Source organism: Saccostrea cucullata, unplaced genomic scaffold (genome assembly GCF_032062105.1).
Source record: "Saccostrea cucullata isolate Sc308-1 unplaced genomic scaffold, CSIRO_AGI_Scuc_v1 ctg25, whole genome shotgun sequence".
Lineage (NCBI taxonomy): Eukaryota > Metazoa > Mollusca > Bivalvia > Ostreida > Ostreidae > Saccostrea > Saccostrea cuccullata.
This window is the reverse complement of record NW_026937967.1, coordinates 40,832-53,974: the sequence shown is the minus strand read 5'-3', so window position 1 is coordinate 53,974 and position 13,143 is coordinate 40,832. Positions and strand designations below refer to the sequence as shown.

The window sequence follows — 13,143 nt, the reverse complement described above, 5'->3', positions numbered from 1 at the left end:
AAATCTAAAATTGTGACATTGCAATAAACAGCACTTTAAACATGTTTTAGAAACTTTTATCTCTGGTCAGAGTAACGAAGTTAAAATACAAATTGAAACTGAATTGGTCAGTGTGTGATATAACTCAGCATTGAAATGAACATTTTCATCATTATTTTTGAGGTCGAACACTTAAAATTTGTTTAAGATATCCTCAAGGATACTTAATTTCAATGTTTTATTTAACAGTCTCCTTGATGTTCCGTGGGGGCTATGCCCCCGGGCCCCCTCCAGTATATTCCCGGGCCCTAGAAACTGCTCTTCGCACGGAATTGTTTGAAACAGGGAACTATTCCGTTCTCCAGCGACCAAACCAAAGGGTCAATGCCAAGGTGTCCTTGACTCTGTTAACTGTTAATGAACTGGTATGTATTCACACTGATATGGTGTACAAGATTTTTTGTTTGTATATCAAATTATTCTGATGAAATCGTAATTTGTGGATATATATTTTATGAAATAAGTTGTTTAAAAGACTTTTCCTGAATAAATTCATTATCCATATATCCAAAATTACAAGGTTTAAGCACTAGCAATTTTAAATTTTGATTCAAACTGAATTGACTTTAATACAAATACATGTACATATATTCTCTAGTTACGTGAAGATTAGTCCGAAAAATCTGATGTTTTTCAGGCTTTTTTCACGATTTTGATATTTTACGTGCCATGCATAGCGATTTCCTGGCACATATAAAATATCAAATATGCTAATAGGATAAAAGCCTGAAAAACGTCAGCTATTTCGAACTACGTGACCATTAGATAATATTCTATGAAAATAAGCTAGAAAATGTTTTTGGACTTACATAATCAAGAAGAGATTTAATATCTGGAGTGTACGAGTATAAAGCTTCACATGTTTGAAAAGAATTCATTTAGGAAAAGTTTTGTTCTGTTCGGTCTTAAAAAGAAAATTAATCGATTTTTTTATTTCGACAGTGATGTTTAGATCTAGTTAATATACTTTTTGATGAAGATGTAATGCATTAAAAGAGAACACACTATAACTTTAGATTAATTAAAGAACTACGAATTTAATGCCCCTTTTATTAAATAATGAGCTTTGTCAGAGACATCCCATAAAATCAAGGTGCTGGAAAAAGATCAAAATGATAACTTTTAAAAAATCAATATATTTTGCATTAAATTTATTTCAAATTTTAATTAAAGAATTAATTTAGTCTTAGCAGACAAATCTCAGGCGCACGATGCTTAATGAGCGCAACATCCACAAAATCAATCACAAGGGAATGTCGATCTCTCTGTCATGTTATAAATTTTGTATTTACTGCCATTAAACATTTACAACATGGCATCTCTGAAGAAATTGAATGTAAAACAATATAAACAAGTTCTGTTTTTATTTTATCGTAAACTGAGTAGAAAATCGTTCAGTTGTTTATTTTGGATTTAGGGACTGACCGCCTCATATCTTTAAAAATCATGAAAATATATTGAAGGGTAAACCAACGTACATGTACTAGCTAGTAACGGTGTACAATGTACATATTTACAACATAAACTGATCGGATGCATTAATGTACAACTTTTCTGTATTCCGGTGTTTGAACAAGGGAATTAATACAAAATATAGAATGAAAATGTTTTGTAAATACGGTCTGATTTTTTTTTTTTGGGGGGGGGGGGGTGTCCAAATACATTGCATTTTTGTATGCACACGCAAGAAAATAAAAATATACTAATCCCTTGATAATCGGTCTTATGAAAACCCATGACGTACTTAATTATGTTCCCCAAACGAAGTTGGGGAACATATTGTTTTTACTCTGTTTCTTATTATGTTCCCCAAACGGAGTTTGGGAACATATTGTTTTTACTCTGTTTCTTATTATGTTCCCCAAACGAAGTTGGGGAACATATTGTTTTTACTCTGTTTCTTATTATGTTCCCCTAACGAAGTTGGGGAACATATTGTTTTTACTCTGTTTCTTATTATGTTCCCCAAACGGAGTTTGGGAACATATTGTTTTTACTCTGTTTCTTATGATTATTATTTTTTTTCTTATTTGTTCTCCGGTACTTTTTTGTCCGCGAGTGTTCTCAGAAACTGTTCACCCAACTGAGCTAAAACCTTTTTAGGGTTAATAGGTGTGTAGTGTAGGTGTGCGGAACGAAGGTCATTTTGCGCGCATACGCATGCACGTGCGTGCGCGTGAAATGAGTCAATTGACTGATATACTTAATATAGCTATAACTTTTACTTTTTTTGAACAAATGTTTTGAAACTCATTATATAAAGATATATTAATAGTGTAGACAATATGACACTGTCAAATTAGCACGAACTCACGTGCATGCACGTGCGCTTAGCTCTGATTGGCTGAAACAGACATCTCAATATCTCTTTTGTTTTTTGACGAAATGCTTTGAAATTCAAAATATAGTCATGCATTAGGATATCCTACAAAAGGATATATAAAAAGTTTCATGAAATCACGTGCATGCGCATGCGCTTTAATCTGATTGGCTGAAACTTGAAATGGCTTTATCTCCTTTGTTTTTTTGACAAAATGTTTTGAAATTTAATATATAGTCATGCATTAGGATATCCTGCAATATGATATACAAAACATTTCAAGAAATCACGCGCATGCACGTGTGCTGCAATCTGATTGGATGAAACTTTAAATGGCTATATCTCCTTTGTTTTTTGACGAAATGTTTTGAAATTTAAAACATAGTCCTTCATTAGGATGTTCTACAATACGATATAGAAAAAAATTCATGAAATCACGCGCATGCACGTGTGCTGCAATCTGATTTGCTGAAACTTGAAATGGCTTTAACTCCCTTGTTTTTCAAACAAACAGGATGGGATTTAAAATAAGATAGATATAAGGGACTCCTACAAGAAGGTATGGTCATCATGCTCGTGCACGCACGTGCGTGCATTTAGAATGAGTGAAGTTAAAATACACTTGAATGAGTGATTTTTAATACTTTTGGACTGAATGCTTTAAAATATCATAGTATATTAAAATATATAGATATTGTAGACAAGATGATATGGTCATAATGCACATGCATTCACATGTGCACGGGTGCAATGCAAAAATTTTAATATAATTGGAATCTTTCTGTGGAAACGTTGTTAAAGTCTCAAATGCAGTGTTTGTCTTATTTAATGAAGCTTACAGGGAATATGGCACCAAAAGGGAGTTGGGGAGCGTTTGGGGAACATCTGTAACGGTTCCCGTTACAATTAGCACTAGTTATTATTATTCTTATTATTTTTCTTCCTGGGAAAATTTTGTCCGCGAGTGATCTTGTAAACTACACATCCGACTTAGGTAAAACCTTTTTAGGGTCAGTAGGGATGTTATGTAGATTTGCCGAACGAAGGTCATTTTGCGCGCACGTGCTTGCAAGAGCGAGCACGTGCAACACGTGAAATGGCAAATATAATGTATATTGCCTTATCTTTTCTATTTTTTTATGAAATGCTTTGAAACTCACAATGTAAGGATATGTTAGTAGTATAGACAAAATGACATGGTCAAAATAGCAAGATCTCACGCGCATGCACGTGCGCTTCGCTCTGATTGGCTGAAACTAAAGTCTCAATATCTTTCTTGTTTTTCGATGAAATCCGTTGAAATTTTGAACATAGCCATGTATTACGATATCCTACAACTTGATATATAGCAATTGTCATGAAAACACGTGTACGCACGTGCGCTGCAATCTGATTGGCTGAAACTTTAAACAGCTATAACTCCCTTGGTTTTCAACCAAACAAGATGGGATTTGGAACATAGATAGATATAATGGACTTCTACAAGAAGGTATGGTCACAATGCAAATGCATACACGTGCGTGTACGTGCGCTGCAATCTGATTGGCTGAAACTTTAAACAGCTATAACTTCCTTGGTTTTCAACCAAACGGGATGAGATTTAGAACATACAGTAGATAGATGTAATGGACTTCTACAAGAAGGTATGGTCATCATGCTCATGCATGCACGTGCATGCACGTGAAATGGGTAAAATAAAAGATACACTTGAATGAGCGTTTTTTTTTACTTTTGGATTAAACACTTTAATAATTAGCATATCAAAATATATAAATTGTGTAGACAATATGACATGGTCATTACGCACATGCATTCACATGTGCAAGTGTGCAATGATAAAATTTGAATGAACATAGTACACATTTGGGTAAATGTTGTTAAAGTGTCAAATGCATAGAGTTTCTCTTATTTAATTACGCTTACAGGGAATATGAAGATAAAAGGGATTTGGGGAGCGTTTGGGGAACATCTGTAACGGTCCCCGTTACAATTAGCACTAGTTATTATTATTCTTATTATTTTTCTTCCTGGGAAAATTTTGTCCGCGAGTGATCTTGTAAACTACACATTCGACTTAGGTGAAACCTTTTTAGGGTAAGTAGGCATGTTATGTAGATTTGCGGAATCAAGGTCATTTTGCGCGCACGTGCTTGCAAGAGCGTGCACGTGCAAAACTTGAAATGACCAATATATAATGGATATAACCGTAACTTTTCTATTTTTAGACGAAATGTTTTGAAACTCATAATGTAAGGATATATGAGTAGTATGCACAAGATGACATGGTCAAAATAGCAAGATCGCACGTGCAAGCACGTGCGCTTCGCTCTGATTGGCTGAAACTAAAGTCTCAATATCTTTCTTGTTTTTTGACGAAATCCTTTGAAATTTAAAACATAGGCATGTATTAGGATATCCTACAATAAATAGCAATTATCATGAAAACGCGTGCCTGCACGTGCGCTGCAATCTGATTGGCTTATGCTATAAATAGCTATAACTCCCTTGGTTTTCAACCAAACAGGATGGGATTTGGAACATGAATAGATATAATAGACTTCTACAAGAAGATATGGTCACCATGTACATGCATACACGTGCTTGTACGTGCGCTGCAATCTGATTGGCTGAAACTTTGAACAGCTATAACTCCCTTGGTTTTTAACCAAACGGGGTGGGATTTAGAACATAGATAGATGTAATGGACTTCTACAAGAAAGTATGGTCGCCATGCTCATGTGAGCACGTGCGTGCACGTGAAATGAGTAAATCAAAAATACACTTGAATTAGCGTATTTTTTAATTCTTTTGGATTAAATACTTTGATATTTAGTATATTAAAACCTATAGATTCTGAAGACAAGATTATATGGTCATTGCGCACGTGCATTCACATGCACACGCGTGCAATGCTAAAATTTGAATGAAATTGGTACGCTTCTGGGTAAACGTTGTTAAAGTCTCAAATGCATAGAGTTTGTCTTATTTAATGAAGCTTATAGGGAATATGGCACCGAAAGGGAGTTGGGGAGCGTTTGGGGAACATCCGTAACGGTCCCCGTTACAATTAGCACTAGTTATGTTCCCCAAACGAAGTTGGGGAACATATTGTTTTTACTCTGTTTCTTATTATTATTTTTCTTCTTCCTGGGTACTTATTTGTCCGCAAATGATCTTGTAAACTGTTCATCTGATGTAAGTAAAATCTTTTTAGGGTAAGTAGACATGTTATGTAGATTTGCGGAATCAAGGTCATTTTGAGCGCACGTGCTTGCAAGAGCGCGCACGTGCAACATGTAAAATGACCAATATAATTGATATAGCCGTAACTTTTCTATTTTCTGATGAAATGTCTTGAAACTCAGAATATAAGAATATATTAGTATTATAGACAAGAGGACATGGTCAAATTATCATGAACTCACGCGCATGCACGTGCGCTTCGCTCTGATTGGCTGAAACAAAAATCTCAATATCTTATTCGTTTTTTGACGAAATACTTTGAAATTTAAAACATAGTCATGCATTAAGATATCCTACGATATGATATAAAATAATTTTCATGAAATCACGCGCATGAACGTGCACTGCAATCGGATTGGCTGAAACTTTAAATGCCTATAACTCCCTTGGTTTTCAGCCAAACAGGATGGGATTTAGAACATAGATAGTCTTTATGAACCCCTACAAGAGGGTATGGTCATCATGCACATGCATGCACGTGCAATACGTATAATTACAAACGCACTTGATTTAGCGTTTTTTCGAATACTTTTTGATTAAATGCCTTGATATTAAGTACATTAAAATAAATTAATAGTGTAGATACAATGATATGGTATAGTTTAGGAGAAAAACGTTGTTTAAGTTTAAGATGCATAGGGTTTAGTTTATTTGATGAAGCTTAGAGCAAATGAAGCACCAAAATGAAGTTGGGGAGCGTTTGGGGAACATCTGTAACGGTTCCCGTTACAATTAACACTAGTTATTATTATTATTATTTTTTTTCTTATTTGTTCTCCGGTACTTTTTTGTCCGCGAGTGTTCTCAGAAACTGTTCACCCAACTGAGCTAAAACCTTTTTAGAGTTAATAGGTGTGTAGTGTAGGTGTGCGGAACGAAGGTCATTTTGCGCGCATACGCCTGCACGTGCGTGCGCGTGAAATGAGTGAATTGACTGATATAATTAATATAGCTATAACTTTTACATTTTTTGATGAAATGCTTTGAAACTCATTTCATAAGGATATATTAAAAGTGTTAATAATATGACATTGTCAAATTAGCATGAACTCACGCGCATGCACGTGCGCTGCAATCTGATTGGCTGAAACAAAAATCTCAATATCTCTTTTGTTTTCTGACGAAATGCTTTGAATTTTTTAACATTATCATGAATAAGGATATCCTATAATATAATATGTAAAAATTTCATGAAATCACGCGCATGCACGTGCGCTGCAATCTGATTGGCTGAAACTTTAAATGGCTATATCTCCTTTATTTTTTGACGAAATACCTTGAAATTTAAAACATAGTCATGCATTAGGATATCCTGCAATATGATATACAAAAAATTTCAAGAAATTACGCGCATGCACGTGCGCTGCAATCTGATTGGCTGAAACTTTAAATGGCTATATCTCCTTTGATTTTTGATGAAAGGCTTTGAAATTTAAAACATAGTCATGCATTAGGATATTCTACAATGATTTAGAAAAAAATTCTTGAAATCACGTGGATGCACGTGTGCTGCAATCTGATTGGCTGAAACTTGAAATGGCTATAATTCCCTTGGTTTTCAACCAAACAGGATGGGATTTAGAACATAGATAGATATATGGGCCTCCTACAAGAAGGTATGGTCATCATGCACGTGCACGCAAGTGCGTCCATTTGGAAAGAGTGAAATTAAAAATGCACTTGAATGAGTGATTTTTAATACTTTTGGACTAAATGCTTTAATATAAAGTATATTTAAATATATAGAAAATGTAGACAAGATTATATGATCATTATGCACGTGCATTCATATCGGCACGCGTGCAATGTTAAAATTTGAATATAATTGGTATCCTTTTGGGAAAACGTTGTTAAAGTCAAAAATGCACAGATATTGTCTTATTTAATAAGGCTTACAGGTAATATGGCACTAAAAGGGATCTGGGGAGCGTTTGGGGAACATCTGTAACGGTTCCCGTTACAATTAGCACTAGTTATTATTATTTTTCTTCTTCCTGGGCACTTTTTTGTCCGTGAATGATCTCGTAAACTACACATCCAACTAAGGTGAAATGTTTTTAGGGTCAGTAGACATGTTATGTAGATTTGCGGAACGAAGGTCATTTTGCGCGCACGTGCTTGCAAGAGCGCGCACGTGCAACACGTGAATGACCAATATAATGTATATTGCCGTTACTTTTCTATTTTTTGATGAAATATTTTGAAACTCATAATGTAAGGATGTATTATTAGTTTACACAAGTTGACATGGTCAATATGGCAAGATCTCACGCGCATGCACGTGCGCTACGCTCTGATTGGCTGAAACTTAAGTCTCAATATCTTTCTTGTTTTTTGACGAAATCCTTTGAAATTTTGAACATAGCCATGCATTAGGATATTCTATAAAATGATATATAGCAAATATCATGAAATCACGTGCATACACGTGCGCTGCAATCTGATTGGCTGAAATTTTAAATAGCTATAACTCCCTTGGTTTTCAACCAAACAGGATGGGATTTGGAACATAGATATATATAATGGACTTCTACAAGATGGTATGGTCACCATGCACATGCATACACGTGCGTGTACCAATGCTGCAATCTGATTGGCTGAAACTTTAAACAGCTATAACTCCCTTGGTTTTCAACCAAACAGGTTGGGATTTGGAACAAAGATATATATAATGGACTTCTATAAGAAGGTATGGTCACCCTGCACATACATGCACGTGCGTGTACGTGCGCTGCAATCTGATTGGCTGAAACTTTAAACAGCTATAACTCCCTTGGTTTTCAACCAAACAGGGTGCACGTGGGATTTAGAACATAGATAGATGTAATGGACTTCTACAAGAAGGTACAGTCACCATGCTCATGTATGCACCTGCCTGCACGTGAAATGGGTAAAATCAAAAATACACTTGAATGAGCGTTTTTTTTTTTTTTTTTACTTTTGGATTAAGTACTTTAATATTTAGCATATTAAAATATATAGATTGTGTAGAGAATATGATATGGTCATTACGTACATGCATTAACATGCGCAATTGTGCAATGATAAAATTTGAATGAACATGGTACACTTCTAGGTAAACGTTGTTAAAGTCTCAAATGCATAAAGTTTGTCTTATTTAATTACGCTTACAGGGAATATGACTATAAAAGGGAGTTGGGGAGCGTTTGGGGAACATCTGTAACGGTCCCCGTTACAATTAGCACTAGTTTTTATTAAAGACGATAGTATTTAACACAGAAGTTGTTGACGTAATGTTCTACAATCGTCATTATTTTGATTACAGAACATCAAAGACCAGCTCTTATCTATATCGGGATATCTAGCAGTGGTAAGATTTTAAATCTTTCTGTTGTCTATAAATTAAACTTTTATTATGATAGTGAGGATTTTCCCCTGTATATTATGGCCAAAATTTCACGAGAAGGTCACTTGATCTGCTTGTCAAGAGCAATTTCAAATACTGCAACCATTTTCCATTTTTCAAAGAATACAAAGTAGAAATTGTCATCTATTATAACAATCATTTGCAATCTAGGGGTGCTTCTACTTCAATCGAATTTTTGAGAGGGGACTTTGATAATATCAATTAATTAACATTAGAGGAAAATTCATTTTGGGCCAAAATTATTTCTACTTAACACTACAAAATCATTACATGTATTTATTGCTTTTGAAATTAATTTTCTTTGGTTCGTCAATTACCAAAGACAAATCTACAACGACCAGAATTGCCCTGTCGAAGAATGAAATATCGTTAATGTGTAGGACAATTTTTTTTTTCTATTTAACTTTAAATGTTTGTGTGACTAAGTACCTTTGTCTCTTAAATGCTTAACTATTTGATAAAAAATTGTACACTCTTCAAGACACCAATACATGTTTACAAGTGCAATATTCACCTAACATTAAGCTCCATTCATTTGTCAGGATTGGCTAGATGACCGACTTTCCTGGAGCAATACTTCGGCCACTTCCCAAGACTACTCGAGTATAGATTTTCTCTTCAGCACAGAAGTATATGTTTGGACTCCAGCATTGATCATTGAAAACTCGTGAGTATACATGAACTGCCATTTGCAATGTTACACATGCATCATAAATCGTAAACTCTTGGACTGGATCAGAGGTTATGATGATTACTGCAAAGAGATTTTCCCAAAGGCCTTGGTGTAATGTGTCACTGTGGCAATATGGTGTCATTGCCGTGGACATCAAATGCAAATTTATCAATTGACAAAGATTGAAATTAACATGCAAAGGTGTTCAGGGCAATGTCCCCTAAGGTACAATATACAGCCTTGCTGAAGATATGGAAAAAAAATGCATTTTCAAAAACATCTCTTTGCAACAGAAACAAAGGATTATCAGATACGAGACATTTTTTCATTCAAGGGTCACGAAGTCAAAGTTCAAAAACAATCAGGGACACATTTTCCACATTAAATTTGAAAAATACCAAATGACCAAATACTTGTGAAATATTCATTCATGAAAAACAGAGATGAAGTACAAAAAATGTCATTAACACCCATTTAAAAGAAAGTTTCTTCGATTGTTAAAGCTCGCCCGCGTGGAGTAGTGAATAAAGCGTCGCGAAGTAAGGAGTTGATCCTTATGTCGCGGGTTCGAATCCCGTAGTGGGACGTAGAGACCGGTCCTTCGGATGAGACCGTTTAAACCGAGGTCCCGTATCGCAGCAGGTGCTGCACGAAAAAGATCCTTCCCTGCTCATTGGCCCTAAGTGCCGAGTATAGGACAAAATTTGCAGCTCCAAATCTCCAAATGAGTGAAATTTTCTCGAGAGGGACGATAAACAATATACAATCGATCGATTGTTAAAGACTCAATAGCATGACATTTCGAGTTCCAATTCTGTTTCAAAGATTGGTGTATGGGCGCAAGAGAAAAAAATGCGTATCAGTCTCTATCAAAAGGTTCTAAACATGAACGTTTGCTTACGCAGGTTGTATGTATTTTTCTGCAACACTTGCGACATTAACCAACGCACTAAGGTCCATGTTCAGATTTTACATCAAATAACATCATAACATTTCCAAAGTTTTCTAAAATGATATTATTTTTTGCAGAATTGATGATATTTCTATCATCAGCGACACTAAAATCCCAATGCGGATTAGAAGTGATGGGAGAATAGCATGGAATCCGGCAGGAATCTACAAAGTGGCCTGCGAGTCTGACATTACGTACTACCCGTTAGATTCACAGACGTGCACCATCAAATTCAGTACCTGGGGTTACACGCAGGCAGAAATCAACCTGATTCTGGACGCCCAAGAACCGGTGGATCTAAGTTTTTATGGTGAAAACGGAGAATGGGATCTCCTATCTGCCATAGCTTACAAATCCAGCGATAGATCTCGAGGTGGACAATCGTTTTCTAGTTTGTCTTTTGCAATAACTTTGAGAAGGAGACCGCTTTTCCATGCTCTCAACACGATATTTCCGGTTGTCTTGATGGCGTTTTTGATACCCATGGTATACAAATTGCCCGCAGATTCTGGAGAGAAGATGGGATACTGTCTAACCGTTCTGTTGGCCTATGCTGTGTACCTAACACTCATTTCTGATAATATTCCAAGCACTTCGATGAACGTTTGCTATTTATGTAAGTACACATCCATAATTTCTTAATATCAATTAGTCCAAAGATTAAATAAAATTAAAGAAGAAATTATTCCTACTTTAAGAGTAAAATATTTTGTGCAGAGTTAAACTTTTAAATCTTTTCAGAACCTGTAATGATTGAATAAAACTTGTTACTATTGTCTTTGATTAATTTTCAATCTTAATTTTAAAATTATTACATGCAAAATTAATTTTTCATATAATCATTTCAACTTTAGATTGAAAATTAATCAAAGACACTATAGTGTTCGTATTATCGTGTATACATTGTACTAATAAATACATGTATATATCTTCATACAATCTTTGCTGTGTTAATTTGTATAACATCTTTTTCAGCAATTTATCTTGGACTGACCATGGCATTCAGCACACTTTCTGTAAATATCGTGATTTTCGTTCTCAATGCTCATTTTCAAGGGGAGAAGGAAGTGCCAAATTGGATAAATAAAATCTACAGGAAATGTCGTTGCAAAAAATTCATAGGAAGTGACGTAGACAAAAATAAAGTTTCACCTTCTAATGACGAAAAGAAGAAAGACAATGAAATTCTTGTAGAAAGCGTGCAAATGGAAGATTACAATGAAACTGAAAAACTGACATATCGCGAGTTTTCAGAGATATTGGATAAATTATTTTTTATTATTTACATGGTGGCAATTTCACTTACAACATTTATATTTCTTATAATTCTTCTTGTTCATTACTCCTCAATATAACCTAATGCATAATAAAACACTGACATATATATACTTATCCTACATATAAATCGTTTTCCAGTCCCTTTTTCTTCAAGTTCATACAGTTCATGGATTGTTCAAATATTTAAGTGTTTCGCTTGCTCTGCTTAACAGTAAATGAACACTTAAATTCATTGTCTTCATGCACTTCCTAGCTCTTGAAAATAATAGCAGGTGCGTAAATTCAAACAAAAATTCATAAATATAATCTTGCCGCTTTTTCGCATTTAGTTGCTTTGTGTAGGTCTTGCACTCTAGTGAGTCTTTTTTGTACAAGTTTAAACATAGACACCTGACGAATGGATGATATCACACCAATATTACATATGATATCATTTCCCGCTTATCCCAAGATTTAAAGATCAGCCTATACGGTACTATTATCGTGTACCGTATATAGTGATATAGGTATAATGAATTTTAACGATAACCTCTTCTGCAATTTTCTTTAGTTTTCAGAGCATTATCCGTTTTTACTTCAGTATCAGCCAATTAGTTTTCTAATGTCAGCTAAACTATGTTCAATTAAATTTTACTCGAAAACCTGATACCAGCTTCCTTTTGATGAGAGAGTTAACTGAGATAGCTATAGGGTGTTTATGTGTTTCTGGTTGTCAATAATTCATGAAAAGTAAAGATACTGCAATTGTGTTTGTAAGTTGTTTAATCAATATCTTTGACTACTCAATTCCAGATCTTAGTTTAATCAAATAAGGAACTATAGACCTAGTTTATATTGGAAAACAACATGATTATAGGTGGAGATAAAAATAAAATATTGGACGTCATATATTGAGGATACTTATTTAATTTGTTTCATGCTTATGCCTTGTCAGTGAGGGATAGTTTGAACTCGGACCAAAGTTTAAGGACTACATGTAATGATTTTGTGTTATGTTTAGCCAAATTGACCTTCCATAAAATTACCAGAAATTTAAAATTATGGACATCTCGTTTGCCACGTAATTAATATCTTAATTTACACATTCTTTGAATTATCTGTACTGGTTGTTTATTTGAATATAGTCATGCTAATTCCAATGTTGACACTTTGTCAGATTAATGGATTAAATGTATCAAATCTATTTTACAATTTCGTATTTAAAGATTGAGGGACAATATGAAAACCATCTATCCATCGATCTGTATTTA

The 13,143-nt window shown here is 34.6% G+C and overlaps 1 protein-coding gene across 1 annotated transcript; it reads left to right on the top strand.

Annotated features, from left to right (window-relative positions):
* The first annotated feature begins 236 nt into the window (after window positions 1–236).
* Window positions 237–11,982, top strand: LOC134249168 (neuronal acetylcholine receptor subunit alpha-3-like). The gene is made up of 5 exons (XM_062731544.1): window positions 237–404; window positions 8,889–8,933; window positions 9,533–9,657; window positions 10,693–11,231; window positions 11,591–11,982. Exons 1-5 carry the CDS (start codon window positions 237–239, stop codon window positions 11,968–11,970), a joined length of 1,257 nt encoding a protein of 418 aa, XP_062587528.1. The 3' UTR covers window positions 11,971–11,982.
* Window positions 11,983–13,143: the final 1,161 nt, after the last annotated feature.